The 19,375-nt window shown below is 40.8% G+C and overlaps 1 protein-coding gene across 2 annotated transcripts in view; it reads left to right on the top strand.

The window, feature by feature from the left end:
- Positions 1-19,375, top strand: part of WDR37 (WD repeat domain 37) — a 141,210-nt gene that overhangs the window by 109,553 nt on the left and 12,282 nt on the right. For both annotated transcript variants that reach the window (XM_075827430.1, XM_075827432.1), the window contains exon 13: positions 17,013-17,147. In XM_075827430.1, the coding sequence (XP_075683545.1) occupies positions 17,013-17,147 (135 nt within the window). The remainder of the gene's footprint in view (positions 1-17,012; positions 17,148-19,375) is intronic.

Below are 19,375 nucleotides of genomic sequence, written 5' to 3' on the forward strand. Positions count from 1 at the left end.
ATAAACAGATCGCCATGAGTCTGGCTTCAGAAACCCTTGACAATTTGTTATTGCCAGAGGCGTATGCAGCCAGTCATACGTTTCCCCTGCAATGGCTATTTCAGAGAAGATATAGTATAACATGCCGGCCATTCATTAAAAATGAGAGAGTGGCAATTTGCTGCACGATGCCTGAACACGAATGATACGGTGCAGAGAAAATGGCAACAGGGCATTGGTCTCTTTGTTCCCGTGGGGTATCTGCCATTATACTTCCAACAATCGGCATATAACGTCTTATCCTGACCACAAGCCATCACTTGCTACGGCTGGAATCAAATTTTTAACTGTTCAATCAATTAGAATTTTGTCCGTATGTTCGACCAATAGCAAATTGACAGTTTTACCACCAATTACTAAGGCCTTATTCACAAGGACATGTGTCAAATCGGCCGTGAAAACCGTCCGGTTTTCATGGCTGATTTGCATCTGTGCAAGACCCGTTTTCAGAGATCCCTCATAGACTTGGGTCTATTGAGGGATCCTTGAACACGGACAAAAGTAGGACATGTCCTATTTTTCACGAGCCGTCACAGGTCTGTTTTCACAGTTTGTGTGAATAAGGTCTAAGAAACCGATTCAAAAGTGACAACCAACATGGCTGCCCTTCCTGGTGTTACTTATCAAAAATGTCCGATGCACCAAACTGGAAAATTCTGTACGTAAAACCATCATATATTTTTACCAAACTTTGGCTATTGCTCTAACTTCTGACTTGGCCAATTCAATGTTTTGTTGAGTGGGAATCCTGTTTAAAAACATCTATTCTAAGGCTATGTTCACACAGAGTTTTTTGCAGGAGGAAAATTCCTCCTGCAAAAACTGCTCCAGACGTTTTTTGCACAGTGGTTTGACAAAAACTCGTCAAAACACTCGTCGAGGCGTTTTTTTCCTCTTTCTGACTGATTGAAATCGGGTTTTGGAGGCGGAAACCGCCTCAAGATGGGTCATGACTCTTCTTTCTACCGCGACGCGTTTTTTTTACTCGCGGTAAAAAAACTCGTCCAACTCCCATTGAAATCAATGGGAGGCATTTTCGGGCGGTTTTTGACGAGTTTTGCGGCGCGGTTTCCGCGTCCAAAAACTCGTCAAAAAACTCTGTGTGAACAGGGCCTAAAGGAGCCTTCTTTTCTGATATATCTTCTTTTCTAACTTGATTTGACTTAATTTGATATCTTCCCCCTTTTTGCCATCTGCTTTATACTTGCAAGCACTTAAATGCAAAACATTCATTTTTCCATTAGAATTTTTGTCACAACTCATTTGTTTTATGAGATATTTTGAAATCTGTGTGGCTGGCTGGGATAGAATTGCTTGCCATAGATGAGCAAAATCCACATATCCCTGATCACTTTTATGCTTTGAACAGGTATTTCTGCCCATCATTTATAAGGTGCCTTTCATGACATCTACCTTAAGTGCCATTGGAAATGGGCAGGCGGTGAATCATTATGTATGGAATCCTGATTCATTTCATAGATGGGAATATACAGAATCTTAATTTTGTTCTTCAGTGGAATAACTACTTGGGCTTTACTTCCAGTTATAGAGCAGATATAGTTACAGTTTAACTGTTTCGGGGATTTGGCCATAGATTTGATATGTTCTGTACTAATTTATTATAAATCTTCTAGTATGGCTATGTTCACGTTTTGTTTTTTATGCTTTCAGTCCGGGTTCCCGAATTTTTGTCTGCAGGAATAATGCAGTCTGCAGCGCTACATTTGCTGTCAAACGTACTGAAGCCTGATGTCCGTGTGATCCATTATAATTCATTGGGATCTGTACGATAACAGATCTTGCATAGCTGTCATGGCTTTGTTATATCGAAGAATGATTAGGTTGCAGAGGATTGTCTCTACTGGATGTAATAGCAGCAAACTCTCAGCTGAGAAATGTTTTCAGTCTGTATGGGGTTTCAGCCACTGGTGGATGTTCCCAGGAATTGAAACCAAAAAATATAATATACATTTTTTTCATTATAAAATGAATAAACTTTACATAAAACCAGAAAAAAAACCTCTAAAGGGATTGTCTCATACATGTGACCATGTAAGACATGGACGGTTAGAGTCTGCCAGAGCAAGGGCTGCTAATAAAGGAGGGTCCGAGCGGGAGTTCTCCCTCTGAAATCTAATAGGACATAAAAAAGGGTTTGTCTCAAAGACTCCTTTCTATAAGTACAACCAAAATCCAAAAGAAGAAGCAGCACTCCAGTGGTATAAAAATCTAAAATGTATTCACCCAACATACAGGCCTGTATGTTGGGTGAATAAATCTTGGATTTTTATACCACTGGAGTGCTGCCGCCTCTTTTGGATTTTGGTTGAACTTGTTTGGGGTCTCATGTCAAGTTTCCCCTGAGGATAGCACCCACATTTCTACGCTACGGTGCAGCTCCTACACTTCGTTGGTTCCCTTTTTTAAGTAGATGTAGATTTGAAATTCAGTAAAAATAATCTTCTGATTCGTCATGGATACATGCTAGAAGATGACATTGGTAGTCTATGATCACGACCACCACTGATCTCTCTAACGGACTCTCTAGAGCGCTCCAACCCCTTGAGCATTTCACAGATATTTCTGTTACCTGTAGTCTGACAGAATAGTCTGAGCAAAAGGCCGCACTATGACAGGTTTCCGGTAAATCTCTGAGCAGTACTCAAAGGGTTGGATCACTCTGTAGAGCCGGTTTGTTCTTGAAATCAGTGGTGGTTCAAGGTCACGACCTTTACCAATGTTATCGTTCAACCTGTATCTATGACGCAGTTTTGTCCAGCAGAAATTACGCAATAGTTGCAGTAGAAACTAATGTCCATTTGTGATAGGTCACCCACCATACATATTAGCTTTTTTTTTTTTTTTTTTTTGTTTATGTAACTCAAGCGAAAAAAGAAGTGTCTTGGGATTTAGTTTTGATTTAAGATCTATCTGAACTAGGTTGGATCATTCAATTTCCCAGGAGGAATTAAAAATGCGTTAAAGACTAAGCCCATAATCAAATCACCACGAACCGATGGGATCCCCCTTGATGTGTATAGGGAATATCACGACATCCATTTCTTTCACAGATGTTGCAGATGTATAATACCTGCCTTGTCGCAGGGACCCTATTAGACTTTATGAAGGAGGCATTGATCGCTCTTATTTTAAAGCCTGATAAGAACACCCATCTCCTTGATAAATTTCTGTACAAAACTACTGCTTTGTCAAGGTCCTCTTGACAAGGCTTAACAAAGCTGTTGCTACACTGGTCCGTCTTGATCAATGTGGCTTTATGTGGGCAAATCGGTTAACAATAACTTCCATTCCTTACAAATTGACTTTTAATATGGGAGATAGGTGGATCAAAATGTGTTGAGGAAATTCGACTTTGGTCAAAATTTTACGTCTTTGTTAAAGTTGTTGTATGTAGATCCAAGGGCCATGCTGATTATTAATGGGGGGATATCCCTAACTTATTCCTTGTCCAGAGACACACGGCAAGGTTGTCCATTATCCCCCCTCCTTTTTACCTTGACTTTCGAGCCTCTTGCATTAATTTTAAGAAATAAGAAAGAGATGGATTTAAATATGGACAAACTGCGGCTAGAATATCCCTATACACCGATGATTTATGAAGCTGTCATTTGCAGCCCGCTGACAGTGCGAGAGCAGAGAGCAAGCCGAAGGACGAGTGCCTCCCCACCCGCGTCGCATCCCGCCCCCCACCCTTTGGACAGCGCTATACCCCCTCTCTAAAGATGGCTTAATTTGGACTCCCTTTAGAAGTGGAATCCCCAGCCAGAGCGCTCTGGTCGGGGATTCGGCTGATAGACGAGGCCTCTGACGTGGATATATGGACTGTGACGTCAGTGGCTCCTCCTGGACCGGAATGCCCAGCCATCGCCTCGGCGACGCAGTGGTCTGGGATTCCGCTGATAGATGAGGCTTCTCACATAACTGTCCATATATGGACAGTGCCGTCAGGGGCTACTCCAGGAGAGGAGTCCCCGGCCAAAGTGCCGGCAATGCTTTGGCAGAGGATTCCACTCCTGGAGGGAGCCTAATGGAGCCATCTATAGGGGGATATGTGTGGCATGATCCACAAAGCGGTGTGTGTGACACGATCCACAAAGGGGTGTGTGTGTGACACGATCCACAAAGGGGTGTGTGTGTGACACGATCCACAAAGGGGTGTGTGTGTGACACGATCCACAAAGGGGTGTGTGTGTGACACGATCCACAAAGGGGTGTGTGTGTGACACGATCCACAAAGGGGTGTGTGTGTGACACGATCTGCAGAGGGCACTGGGGAATTACCTACAGAGGGCTCTGGGGAATTACCTACAAAGGGCACTGGCATTATCTAGGGGGGTGTGACACTCCCTACAGAGTGCATTGTGGCATTATCTGCGGGGGGGGGGGGGGGTATGGTATTACCTACATTGGGCACTGTGGCATTATCTACAGAGGGCACTGCTATTATCTACGGGGGGAGCCATTATCTACGTGGGGATGGCAGTATCTAAAAAGGGACTGCCCAATTTTGACATGCTTGTGTCTGCCAAACGCTGCCAACTCAGCAGCCAGACTGCATTTAGCGACACTTAAACTGCAAAACTGGATTGTTAAAATAAGCACTTGGAGTAAACTCAAAAAATTTCCAGTACGTTTAAACCTAGCAGTATTATAGTAATATAGTATTGTTATAGTCATTTAATAGTATTATTATAATAGTAATCTATTAGTATTATTATAGTTATTATTATATTATAGTAATTTATTATTATTGTAATTTAGTATTCTTATTATTATAGTAATGTAGTGTTGTTATAGTAGTTCAAATAACGAATTGATTAACAATAATTTTGTATTGTATAAAATTTGAAAGTAGAGCGGCCCGTCAACTTCAAGTTTTTTCCATGTGCGGCCTATTTACCGGGCCGAGTTTGAAACCCCTGCACTAGGGCAACCCCTCTTTGCAGCATCTAATCTTTGAAACATTTAAATAAGATGATTGGAATGGATTTCTGGAATAAATTTGAAATTTTATAGATTAGAGCAAGTTATGGGGTCTACAGGTGTCAAATGAGTAGAAAACATTTTGGCCTGCCCTGATATTAAGATATTTTCCAATGAGACGCGCAATGGAGGCACAGGCAAAGTCCGGTCTATTGTTCATTGCAAATTTTACTATATTGGAATATTTCTTGGATAAAACTGGGGGGACAGAATACAAGTATTGCAAAACGTTATTCAATGTTAAATACAAAATTCGGTAAGGGCAACAAATTAAAATTTTCAGAAAAATGGCACAGGGGAATATAGGGGAAATGTCGTCAGTTGTTTTAGATAGATATATATATATATCTCTTGCATTATTTTTAATGCCAGTTTTTGAACATCTCACAAACATTGGTTTACAGTATGTAGATTGTATTTTACCCCAACATTTTTATTTAGAAGTAGAAAGAGAAACCGATAATTGCCCAAAATGATCTCTTAATAAGTCAGATGTACGACATGGCCGAAGCTTCAGATGTGGCGTATCAAACGCAGATTCCACTATCTATAGCGTTATGTTTACTCGGAGATAAATCCAGCTTAAAAATAGCTAAAACCTCCAGTTGGGCCATAACAAGGGCACTTTTTGTAGCAAAATTTTTAATCTGGAGACGGTGGATTTCAAATTCCTAACTTGTCTAACATGTTCGTTTTGTTATGGATCAGAAAGTATCTCTAACTGGGTACTGCATCTGCCATAATTATAGGTTAAAGAGGAAGTCTGTAGACCGGATTGTCTGCAATTGTAGTGTATGTCACTTGTAGTGCTTGAAGAGTTCCCTATTTGACAGTTGTATATTTATAGTCTCACTAATGTTTGTTTCTAAAATACATAATAATAAAAAAAATGTATCGGAACTAATATAAATGTGAGTGACAACAAATAACAACGTTTTTGACCTGCATGCCTAAATATAGTAGAATTTTTGGTTTGCTTGTAACTATAGAAAAGGACTGTTTTCTACTTTTCTGAGATCTATGATCCTATTATTTGATACTATGGAGGTAATGGGACCTGGACACTTTATCCACAAAACAGTAGATTCGAAGTGACATTTCATAAACGTCGACACGAGCGCCAAGTCATCTAGTGGTACCTAGCCGAGAGTATTAATAGCCAGAGGTAACATACTGCTGCTCCCCTCGGGCGCTGCTTGCATTGTACATGACAGTTTTTGGATACCTCAGGAGCTTCTATTCATGTACTTATCCAGTCAGATAGCTCGTTTCATTCTGACAGCATCTTCTTCCAATGCTTTTAGGCTTCCGGAAAGCCCACAGTTAATTTTGGGACATAATGCACAGCTTAGATCATACTGCATCAGCATTTCATGGTCCAGCATCCTTCACATCATATTTTTTTCCCTGTGTGTGTGAAATTTCGGCAGATTGTTATGCAAAACAGTTTGCAGTCTCTGTGTGACTGGGGAGACAGCTGTTAGTCCTAATGAGGAGTGCTAGCATCACAGTATTTCCGTTGATTGAGACCCACGGAGGGAGCAGAATGTTCCAGTTCGGGCAGTGGTGTGTGGTGAGAAAGTGCCACGCTGTCAGCTGGAAGTACATGCTCGGCTGCTCCCTACGACAAGATAAATGAGTTTTGCTGGGGTTTGGCAGAGTCTGAATCTTTTTTTTTTTTTCGGAGGATAGTAGCATCGCACCAAACTCCCCATGAGACCTACTGTTTAAAGTGTCTCCAGCCTATACTCTTGGCACAGCCTGTTCTCCCTAATGCTCTGCAGTACCTGTCATACCTGTGAGTTATTAAAATCCTAATGCCTTATAGCGTTCTATTAGGACATGGTCCAGTGGTCTGCCATTGATGCCTTCTTTAATGACTCATTTAGTTGGGAGCAATTTAACCTCTGCTTAACCTAAAGTGATCTCTAAACGGAAGACGAACCAAATGTATGGAAGGGTACACAAAAAAAAAAATCTCGACTCAAAATGTATCCCACCCATATAGTGGTAAAAATAATAACAGCCTGTATATAGTCGCTGTTACTGTCAAACTTTGGCAGAAGTCATCTTATAGGGGTTTTCCGGACTCACAAAAAAAGTGCAAAATCAAATTTTTTACTTTCTTTTTTTGACATATTTATTTAAAGTGTTTTTTTTCAGAAAACATTTCATGTGTCACAGCGATGTAATTACTGAGACCCCCACCATCGCTGACAACCTTCCATAGCAAAATACACAGAAATGAACAATCGGTATATCAAGAATGGAAGAAATGTAGGATCGGTTGCACAAAAATTATTTTACGACGGTTCATTTTCTCATTACTCTGATTTGCGTTCTCATTATTCATGGATTGAGGGAGATTTTCACTGCACCCTCGTATGTTTCCAGGGTGGAGTTTTTCCAGGGAAGCCTTTGGAGTAGAATAACAATGACAGAAATATATTTTCTCCATTTTAGTTACTTTTCCAGTACCCGCTCCCAGTTTAACGCACAAGATTATTTTTACATAGTTAATCCCTACAGTATAATATTTGTCACGTCATCATATAAAAACGGAGTTCTTAAAATGAAGTCTTGATTTTATAATGGGACACATTTTTAGGGTGGTCATATTATTGTTCAGTTAACATGCACTGCCCACTTCTCTGCTCGAATATCTGGAGGGGATCCCGAAAGATTCTCCAACATAAAAGCCCTCATGCGTTTGCAGCCCCTGTCGGTTGTGTATTCATTATCTTCACTGAGGGGGTCTCATGTTATTGTAAATGTGGCCCATCAATCCGAGATATTACTTTCCTTGTTTGCATTTTGCATCAGAATGAACTAATCCTGCATAATATGGGGTGAGATTTTAAAAAATGTCACATTCTGGCCCAGGATTTAACCATTATAGGTCATTTTGTTTATAGGTATTGCTGTCTTTATTTCTTTTTAATTTCTCCATTGTGTCCAGGGAGAGGGAACACAGCCAAGTAAAGTCCCGTTCACACAGGGCAGTTTGACGATGTTTTTGAAGTGGATCCTACGTGAAGGAATAATTTAAGGGAAATATTCTTTTTTTTTTATTGCAAACTTTTTTTTGGGCTAAACAATATTCATCAAAAACTTCACTTTATAAATCTGGCCTGAAACAACATCTATGTCCGTTACAGTAAATTGATCTATCTTCATGGCTCATTGTCTTCACTTTGTCAGGGTTCACAATATTAGGAGTTTTTTTTTCTTTATTTTACCATTTTTCATTCTTCAATCTACCTCACATTTTTGCTTATGCTGTGGTGGCCAAGTATTTTTATGTTCTCCTTTAAGAATTTATATTATTCTTTACAAATGGAAAGTCAATTACTTGGGAAAATAACATTGGTCACTTTTTAGAAGCTGTAACAGATCTCGGATATAAAGGATAAAACATTTTTATTTTTGGATCTCTAAAAAAAACAAATTGAAAAGCCAGATATATGGTTATTCATATCAATAATGTTTTTCAGGCATTCCCTTTTAATACTGGATGTTACTCATTTCTATAAATGAAGTGTTGCTGGAATGTGGAGCAGTCAGGTCCCATAGGCCGGCCCTCAACCTAGAAGAACTTGTGTATTTGGGTTACATAACATTGTATATGATGCCAAAGCAAGGCTAGGGTGGTCACAGGAGTGTGAATTCAGCTGCATCTACAGTATATTCTGATGAATGGCTTCGTTCCATCTCATCCCACAGATGCTTGATTGGATTCAGATCATCACCAGCTAATTTACAATATGGGACACATTGGCGCAGCTATGGATCAGCACCCACTGAAGTATTTTCATCACAGTATGAAGTCCATCAGCCAACAAATTTTGGCTTTATGTGGGAAAGTGGATTTTAAGGAAAAATGAGAAGAGGCTCCTCTAAGCTAGATTTCAATACTTCCAGGACCCCAGTAACCAATCCAATAAATACCCCAAATTTCAAGGAGCTATAATCTATTGTTGATGTGGATAAATTTACATGTGCGACTACAGATTAGATTCCTTTACCTGCAATATTTAATTTATTGGTTCCCGAAATGTACATTGTTTTCTCACCCCAGGCTTTATGGAAGGACAAAGTGAATATATTATATTAAATATCGAATAATGCTTTAAATGCATTGCAGTTCAGTTGAAGTGAATCTCCAAACTCCTATGAGTGATTTAGGCTGAGTTCACAGCTGCGTTGGGCTTTCCGTTCTGCTCCGTCAAAGGAGCTTGTCATTAAAAAACCGGAAGCACGGATTCCGTTATATGACATGGCGGTCGACGGAACCCATTGATTTTTAATGGGTTTAGTCGGGGTTTGTGTGTTTCTGGTATTCTCTGCCGGATCTGCAGCGGAGGCCCCTAATTGAGCCTCCATAGCATATATATGAACGCGGCTTCAATGCTAGATCAAAAACGCTACAGTGCTTTTTCAGGGCAGCCTTTCTAGCTCCTGATCCCCTAAATGACCGCCCATATTTTACACCTAGTAGAGAAGGCAGAAGTTTGTTTTTTGTTTTTTTTTACTGGTTTTTCCTTCTTGATCTCTATATACAAAGTGCTCGATGAATGCTGTGTATACAATAGAGACAGAGCTGTCAAATGACAGAGCTTATGGGTCTTACTAGATTCAGCACAGCCCTGATAATGACAACGGTCACGTTATCAGGGCTGTTTTCCCCTGCAGTGTCAAATAAATAATGTTCCCCAACGGTCTTTCCTGTGGGACAATTTGAAATACAAAAGAAAAGTAAAAATGCAAACAAATAATAATAAAAAATTATTCAAAAGAAGATCTTGCAGCACTCCAATAGGTGATAAAAAAATGTGTAGTTTATTCAGGCAACATCAGACAGTGCAATGTTTCAGTCCTTCAATAGGACCTTTCTCAAGCAACATAAAAATTTGTATGGGGAACGACTAGACCGCGTCTGGGTCGCAAAATTTTAGCTAGGGCTGAATCTACTGGAGGTACCAAATTCCTGGATTTTTAGTTATATTATTATGCTTCCATATTTACTCCCCCGGTACACTGGTTTCGTGGCGCCGATCAGAAGCAATGGGTCTCTCTCAGAACTCTTTCTCCTTTTGCCCTTCATTCCGTACTGTGGATAGATAAATACTTCCTTCCAGGACCGGATATTTTATCTCCGCTCTCCAGGCCTGCTTACTCCTCTGTTTGACAATCCGGCATTTTCTGCTGGAGTGGGTGTAACAGTTTTTGTCCTGGGATCATAATCCTAAAACACGATTGGGACTTACCCTTATGAGCTCCGATTTCTCTCCCTACCCTGTCCCCTCCCAGGACGTCCTGACCAGGGAGGTCCCGTTCCTTTTCCGCCTATTCACAACTCTGATCGTTTTTATCCTCCTTCCATCCGCTTTCGGTATTCACTGCAGATCTTTGACCCCTGGAAACCCGCTTCAGAGGGCCTGTCCTCACAGGACTAAATCACAGCTTTGTAAGATCTTACAAAACGCTGGTATTGTGAACACCCCTTGGTTTAAGTGTGCCTGGGGGAAGGTGGCAGCCAGTTTTCCTCAGCAATGGGGCAAAGCTTTTGTGTTTACTCACAGGCTTCCCGTGGCTTGCAGAGCGCAGGAAAAGAATGATAAAATTCTTTCACGATGCTATTGTTGTCCAGCAGATTTACATAAGATGTGCCCACTTATCTCTGAGGAGTATTGGCGGTGTAATAATGAGGTTGGTTACACATTTGGTAGGATTGCCCCCTTATCCGTTGCTTATGGGATACGGCTTACCATGTCTTCTCACACCTCATAGGAAGTACCATTGTCCCTACTCCACAAATTGTTTTACTCTCCATGATACCGGGATCTCTTCCATTTGGTTAAACTGGGGCTACTGAGACATTTTCTTACGTCCGCTCGTATGATCATTCCTCGCCATTTGCGCTCTATTGAGACTACCTCTATACTGGAGTGGGTGACAGAAGTTGATTTTCTCTGCAGAACGGAGAATCTGATGCCTGATGACGAGCATGACGTGGACTAATACTACCAAACTTGGCAGGGTTGGATCTCCTTTAAAGATTCACCCGAATTCTCCAGTGTCATTCATGCATAAACTCCATTGTTGATGAAAATAAAAAGATTAGATAATTATTTATTTACCCCCTCCTCCGCCTTCCTACAAGTTTTGTCCTTCATTGTGCAGGGTGCCTCTCGAGAATTCTATATATTTTGAGGTGAGGTGCGGCCAATTTTTCTTTTGTTCATTATGTATTCACGCTTGGTCTTCTCACCGTTGGCAGGTGTATTGTTTTTATATAGTTTTTCTGTGATCAACGTGGCTTTCATTTGCATCGTTGGCTTATTTTCCGAGATGGTCTCCTATTTACTTGACGATGTATTACTTTTTCTTGTAAAATTGTATAAAAAATTGCGACAAAAAAAAACCAAAACTCTTCAATAGTTCCTGACGATAGTTGATACTGTTAGAAACTGCAACGCTTTTTTTTTTTTTTTTTTTTTTATATGGTGTCTTCTCGGATAACAGTTTTCTTTGTTTTTTTTTGTTATCAAACACTTGTACTGCAGGAGCAAACCGATTTACGGCATTTTGTTTAGAACAATATGTTGCTGAATGCCTCTGTTCTTTATTTTCCGCAGTGGCTCATAATCGAAGGCTCACTTTCTGGGGGAAGTTAATGTTTCTATGCCAATCTTCTGGTGTAGAAATGTCACAAACGACTCAAAAGTTGCAAAAATTTTGGCTTTTAGGCCTCGTGCACACGACCATAATTCCGGATAATCTGTGCACCCATACATTTCTATAGGCCTTGGCCACGGATGCCTATCTGTATATTTACAGATGTATGTCCGGGCCATAGAAATGATCTGCAAAATGTAGAACATGTCATATTGCTGTCCTCAATTGCGGCAGGGACTCTATGGGTAAGTGCAAAATTGTGGACTGATACAGATGTGAAAGCGTTGCTATGGTACGGTAGGGGATTCCCCAAGAAAATGGCGCTTGAGCGATCATGTGACCTTTTCAAGAGGTTGGGACATGTTGTTGACATCACTTGTAGCCTCTCCTTTTTTATTTTTTTGGCGGATCCGTAAATACAGATGCATTACGGATCCGTATTTGCAGACCGTAAAAAAACACTACGGTCGTGTAGATGAGGCCTTGGGTTGTTTCCCCCGTCTCCACTTCTCAAAATAAAGTGGGTGGGGCTTAGGGAAAGAGGACGGCAACCCACGGCGCAACGCTTTTACTATAATTTACACCTGAAAATGGCATAAATTATAGCAGAAATCTACATTCGCTGCTAGACCGCTGAAGATGCGACAGGTTTATTAAGCGGCTATGCCTCTACATAAATCTGTTGCATCTAACTCCAGCTTGTTTTTTGGTTTTTATTTTTAGAGAAAACACTTGCCTTGGTCACTCTGGAGGAGCTTCTGAAAATAGCAATCTTGTAGATTGGGTGTATGGCTAAGTTAAGAGGACGGGGCTTTGTTCTGCTTGACTTTTCATGTTTTTTCATATAGCCCTCTTATTCTTGAATTGCAACAGGATGTTTGTTAAAAAAAATATTACCTCCCTCATTACTGCCTCTTCATTACTTGCAGCGTCTCGCAAGTCTGTACATCGGGGGGTCACCTACCTCACAGTTTGTACAATTGCACAGAGTTTTTTGTTTTTTATTGCTGCAGCTGTCACATATGTGACACGGCTCCAGCGGAGGAATGTCTCAACTGCGCAAAAAGCCTCTCCGTGCAGCATCCAAGTGATAAAAAAAAAATAAAGCCCTATCTGTCGAACCCCCCCCCCCCCCCAAAAAAAATAAAAAAATCAGGGAAGCCCCATGCACAGACCAGCGCTTCTGCAGTGTTTAAATGCAGTGGTGCTTAGTTCAGTGACCACTAGAGTGAGGGTGTTTTGTTAACAAATATCCATGTAAACATATAGGGGGCTAAATTCAAAAATATCCCAAAGGTTCCTTTTATTTGCAGCCAGAGCATTAGGGAATGTTTCTCTCTTCCATTCAGAAAAAAAAAAAGCCGCCTAAGCACTCCATTCGCCAAATTTATTTTTCTCATAGTCTAAACTCTGGAGATGGTGGAAGGAGGGAGAGAGAAATTGAGGAGCCCCAAGTAAAACAAAGCAGAATAGAGCAGGGCAGACTTTGTTACATTTTTTTTTATAACCTTTTGAAGTGCAATTTGAATCCGTAGGCCATGTTCAGACATGGCGTAATTGCATATTTTCTGTGTGGATTCTGCACTGACAATCCTTTTGGGATTCACTACAATACATATTTTTTTTCTGCTACTTGTAAATGTTTTTTTTTTTTTTAAACAATCCACTCATAGCAAAGAAAGTCTTACAGATATCGGAGCATGCTGAGGATTTTCAAATCGGCAACAAGTTCATTCTTTGGGGAAATGCCATTTTTTACAGTGGAATTAACCCTTTGCAATTCAGCTGAATCCGTGGCGGAAGAAGTCCCCTATGGGTGGCCTTACTCTAATGGTGTTATTGGAGGATATCATGGCAAATGTTCCTAGTATTACATCTCTTTATTGGTTTTTATTACGTTTTATGTTCCTTTAAGGCTGGGTTCACACTGAGTTTTTTTTACGCTGAAACCGTGCCGCAAAACGCGCCAAAAAACAGCGGAGGCGGAAAAACCGGCTCGCAGGAAAAAGGCACATGCCCTATCTTCGGGCGTTTACGCCTCTGACCTCCCATTGACATCAATGGGAGGCAGAGAAAGCGTATTTTGCGGTGTATTTTCCCCCGCGGCGCTCAATGACCGCGGGCGAGAAACGCCGCGAAAATCGGCGTGCAAGCAGAGGAAAATCTGCCTCAAAATTCCAAACTGAATTTTGAGGCAGATTTTCCACCTGCAAAAAACTCTGTGTGAACCCAGCCCAAGTAAGTCATAAAATATTTAGCTAAATAGAGTTTTCAGTATTCAGTGCTTTTTGCTATCTTTTCACTACTGCCTTTGGCTCCAGTACGCCAATGTGATTGATTCCTGTGACAGATTCGGCAGCGTTTTAGTATATTGAAACCTTGCCATGGCAGGAGTAAAGAAAGATAAGATAATTACCACAAATCCTTATAATGTATACACAGGGTTAAAGGGAGAGGGGAGACTTTAGGTGTCATATCATTTTCTGTAGAATGTTGCTGCACTCTGAAATTACATTAAGCAACTTTGTCTCATTAATGCAGAATGGTCAGGTCCTAATTAGAACCTAATTTGATGTCAATTTAAATTAAGAGGGCTCGCGTAAATTGGGCCTTTGTGACCTGGATAGTGCTAATCTCTAATCAGCAGACTGAATGGAACATGAAATCAAATTCCCGCAGTACCAGGAAAATGACAGAAACAACTGACATTTTAAATTAAAATTACAAAATTTGCAGAAATAGATGTGCATGACCCCTGCTAAGGCATGTGTCAGGAAATCAAATGCACTGGAAGGATAAGCTGACAAACCTGAATTAATGTGATGGTTTTCATACAGAAAATGTGCTGGTTTTTTTCTACCCGTTCTAAGTAGGCTAAATTTCATTTTAAACCGTATGCACATTTCTATTTGGAGAGGTGTCTAATCTGCACGCTATATAGATAAACCAGTGTTTTTCTCTAACCTTGTCCCCAGAAAGCCCTCAGATTGCATGTCTAAGATTGCAATATATCCATGAAATATTGTCCGTGTCCTTGTACAGAATATTTGTTAAATGATCAAAAAGGCCAAAATTCATAGCCTGTTGCCATAAACAGTGTGATAAAAATGTTTATTGTATTCCTAATCCTCAGAGGATCTGAAATATATTAAAGGCACCTGTCCAATTGCCCTATTAGGGTATATGGGTATTATAGAGGAGGGTCCCGCCATCCGGACTCTTCTTTATGTGCCAGAACGTCCCACACCATGGACCTGACCCGTCAATGCATTACATTAATAGCCGTTTCTTTTTCTGCAAGGGAGAGAACTTGGACCTGCGGCGATCAGCAGACTTGTTTTTAAAAGGAGTGGTCTTCGTGAAACAACCCTTTTTATAAGCAGTTTTATTTTTAACAAATTCCAGTTTCTCCGTCTGTTGGGTTTCTGATAGATTAACATGGCAAAACTGATGCATTCTGAGCACCAATTGACCACTTTAACCGGTTGAGGACCGCCCACTATATTTACACGGCGCAGGTTTAAGTTAACCTCCCAAGTGATTGGGCAGTTTAATATGGGGTGCCCGTCAGACGCTGCCAGGGACCATAGAGAGAAGACAGAAGCGGTTTTTACCACTTCTGTGTTTTCTGTACTAATGCATTCAGTGCTCAATGAGCGCTGTGTATAGAATAGAAGATCCGTCACCATTAAAGTTAATGGTGATGGAAACGGAAACCTTTGGTTTCCGTTTGAGTCAGGGTCCCGTTCCGACGGAATGCTCCGTCGGAACGGGACCCTAGCGCAGATGTGAATGAAGCTTTAACAGGGCTGATTTCCCCTGTAACTGGGGCTGCTGTACAGTACAGTAGAAAGTATCGGGTAAAAAAATAAAGTGAAATAATAATGCCCCTTAAAGATCTTTTCTGACCTTTTGAGGGATAGACCATAGTAATATAAAAATAAAACTGAAAAATAGAGTTTAAAATATCCTTCACAAATAATGTTCCCCCCACCAATCATTGTCGTAACGCTAACCCTAACAATTACCCTAAAATAGACGTTTTATACAAAGATTTTCAGTAGACAACGACCATCACAAATAAAAAGTAGGTTTTAGGGTAACACTATATTATTACCAGAAAAAAATGAGCTAAAACATTTTACAAACTATAAGCCTAAAAATTCTAAAAAAGCAAAAATGTGTATAAAAATCATAAAAAAAGAAGCATGCATTGGTCACCAAAAAAATATTTTGCCTAAGGCCTTATTCACACGAACGTGTCCATTTTGGGCGCGTAAAAAACGCAGCGTTTTTCCTGCGTTCCATTTCTGTGTGACATCCGTGTACAGCGTGCGTCTGTGTTTTTTTTACAGGCGCATGTCATCCGTATCTCACGCGTTTTTTTACGTCCACAAAAAAAACTGGAGGTGTTTTTTTCCTTTTCTCATCATTTCTTTAGCAACTGTTGCGTGAATGACGGACAGCACTAGGATTTGCATCTGTGTGCTTTCAGTGATTTTCACACACCCATTAACTTCAATGGGTGCGTGATGCGCAAAAACCGCACAAGAATAGGACATGCAGTGAGTTTCACGAAGCGGACAGACGCTGCGTGAAAAACACAAAATTTCTGAATGGCCCCATTGAATTGCAGAGGTCCGTATGACGTCCGTTGTTTTAACGCGTGTAACACAGACGTGAAATACGCTCGTGTGAGTAAGGCCTTAATCATGTCGTTAGCCCAATAGCTAAAAAACTTTCTAGCCGTTTAATGCATTTTAAAAATGGCTAAACGGTGCCGGGTCCTGAACTGGCTAAAAAAGTGGCCATGTCACACAGTCCTAGTCATCTAGTACAGACATGACATCCGTGATCTCCTGTGTCCTCATAGCCCCCAGATCTTAGTCCTGTGGAGCACCTTTGGGATGTTGTAGAAAGGGAAATTTACAGCATGAATGGGCAGCAAGTGGCTGGTTTTATCATGTCAGCATGGATCAGTGTCTCCATGAAACGTTTCTTGCGCTTTCAGTTCATACCACCCCGAATTCAGAGTTAATAAAAACTGATGCTACTCCGTCCGTGACCATAGCTAATGAACAGAACGTGCCGATGCAGTATAACCAAAGCCGTGTTTCTAGATTTCAGCTGTTGATTTCATGCAGATACCACTGCAAGTTCATAGCAGAGCTTGCTACACGTTCTAATGTAATGATTTTATTTATGCTTTTTTCAGTGATTTATTTTGTGAGGAGGGATACACTATTTTTATCGGTATTAAAGTGGAATTAATGACGTATATTTTGTTTCAGCACTGTGACCTCTGCTGTATTCACGGTGGGGGATAATGTTGTGTCGGGAAGTGATGACCGTACTGTGAAAGTCTGGGATTTAAAGAATATGAGATCACCCATTGCCACCATTCGAACAGATTCTGCTGTAAACAGGTATGAAGTAGATCACCAATCTGGACTTAGACTTGCCTTAACCTGTCCCCTACTAGTTATGGATGAAAATACGGTGGATAGTTGGTACCATTCCCCCCCCCCCCCCCCCCCAAAAAAAAAAATAAGAGGAAAACAATGCATGTATGACCATGTTTATAGTTATATACTGTGACATCTTGGGGACCACTTAGCTCACAGGATCGCCATCTCCAGGCTGAGATGGTTGGCACACTTATAAAGTTCACTCCAACTCATTGCATAAAAGTTTAAACGAGCCACAGCTAGCTTTATTGTCTTCACCACAGCAAGCAGTGTTACTACAAAAACATACAAAATAAACCCTAGGCCGTCCAGCCTCGAACACATTCAGTGTCCCTCATTACGAGACGCTGAGCCTTGAGCCCAGCACCTCATAACATAGGCAGCTTTACCTTACACATTGGTGACTCTCACAGGCTAGCATGCCTGTCTTCCCCAGACTGAGAGCCCTGTGTGAACTGCACACACCTCAATTAAAGAGCCGCCTCAGGTGAAGCCTAAGTAGGCTCATCAGACAGCCCAAGACACAGACTGTCTGTATGGAGTGGAAGCCGCCCTTCTCCTTCACACTCCAGCAAACCAGGCCCTATTCCAGGTTTTACACCCAAGTAACAGCAGAGAAATCCCTCGCTGCTGTACATGTTCCCTGGGTGCTTAAAACCTGACAGTTTCTGCACTGTCCCGTAGCTGAACGGCTACAATACATTACACGAATATGCGCTGCCTTAAGCACATGCCTAGTTTGCCTAACCATAAGGATTTGTTCTCACATGCTCCTGGGGTTGGTCTCTCATATCAAAAATTGTCAGGGTGCTTTTATTTATTGAATCTGCTTACAAGCCATGTGCAAGCTGTTATGGTGGCCTACTGGTTATTAAAAAACTTACCCTAGAGATCACTATAACTAAGAAGCAGCTGAGTAGATATTTAACTACTTGAAGGAGGAGGACTCAACAGATAAGTGTTACTGGCAATATTTTTATTTTAGGTGGAAAATGCTCTTTAAATGGACACTAACTTTTTTAAACAACTTATGCTAATCCAATAATATACCTGATATAAAACAACTTTGTAATTTACTTACTGTTAACATTTAGGTTTATCCATGCAAATTCTGTGTGAAGTTACTGTCACTAGATGTCTCCCTTCCTGTAATCTGCTATTCACCCCCTGTTGTCAAGCCATATCTGTCCCTGGTTACAGAGTAGAATTGATGGCTGCAGAAGGGAGGGGAGTATCACTTCACTCCCTGCCTATACAAGTCTATGGAGAGGGGAGGGGGGAAAGGAGGAGCGAGCAGAGCGATTGAGTCGGCAACACAAGCTGCATGTAAGTCTAAAGAGGGGGACGGGTAAGCAGGGGGAGAAGGCAGGAACAGAGTGAGAAACACCCAGACGTGATAGTAAGATTTCTATGTCACGCCAGTGCTGGATTCTCAGCTACACTACTCAGTACTACTGCATAATGTATTTCATGCTGCTGCAGCTTCTATATATGTGTAGATAGGGTAGAATCCTGCTCTCCTATCTCTGTGTGAAGTGTATAGAAGACATGATAGCCGTTAAGCTCCGCCCACTAGATTTGAGACAACTGATAGTGTCTGCAGAGGGGAAATCTGCTAAATAATGTAGAATACAAGTCTTATAATGGTCAGAAATAGTGTTATTCCTCATGTACACACATGTGATAGTTTATTCAGAAAATCTCCTGAAAAGTTAGGTGCGCTTTAAATTACTTTTTGGGCACTGTAACTTTTTAAGCAATTGTTTAAGGGATTGTCTATACTTCCTATCATTGCGTGAGCCAATGTATAGCTACTAGGCAGTCCTTATCCTACGGTGTAGGAATACATTATGATATTATTCTGAAATCATCAATACGCACATCACTGGTTCCAGACAAACTGTAATCACTTTTCAGTGCTGCAAGAGAAAGTAACATGGATTCAGTCTGCAGCTTTATATAAATAAAATTTGAATACACTTCATTCTCTTCCCAGCCAAGAATGCACAAGTGTGAAATAGGACAAGTGAATGAGCTGAGACATTAACGTAATGTGCTGCAGTTGCCATTATCAGGTTTTCTATTTATCACTAGAGCTTGAGATGACTTCTCATTGTTTGCTAGAACCTTTTTATTTGTTTGTTGTACTAATGTGCATGAGAAAAAAATGACTTGGGCTCCGTTAA

Source organism: Rhinoderma darwinii, chromosome 5 (assembly GCF_050947455.1).
Source record: "Rhinoderma darwinii isolate aRhiDar2 chromosome 5, aRhiDar2.hap1, whole genome shotgun sequence".
Classification (NCBI taxonomy): Eukaryota; Metazoa; Chordata; class Amphibia; order Anura; family Rhinodermatidae; genus Rhinoderma; species Rhinoderma darwinii.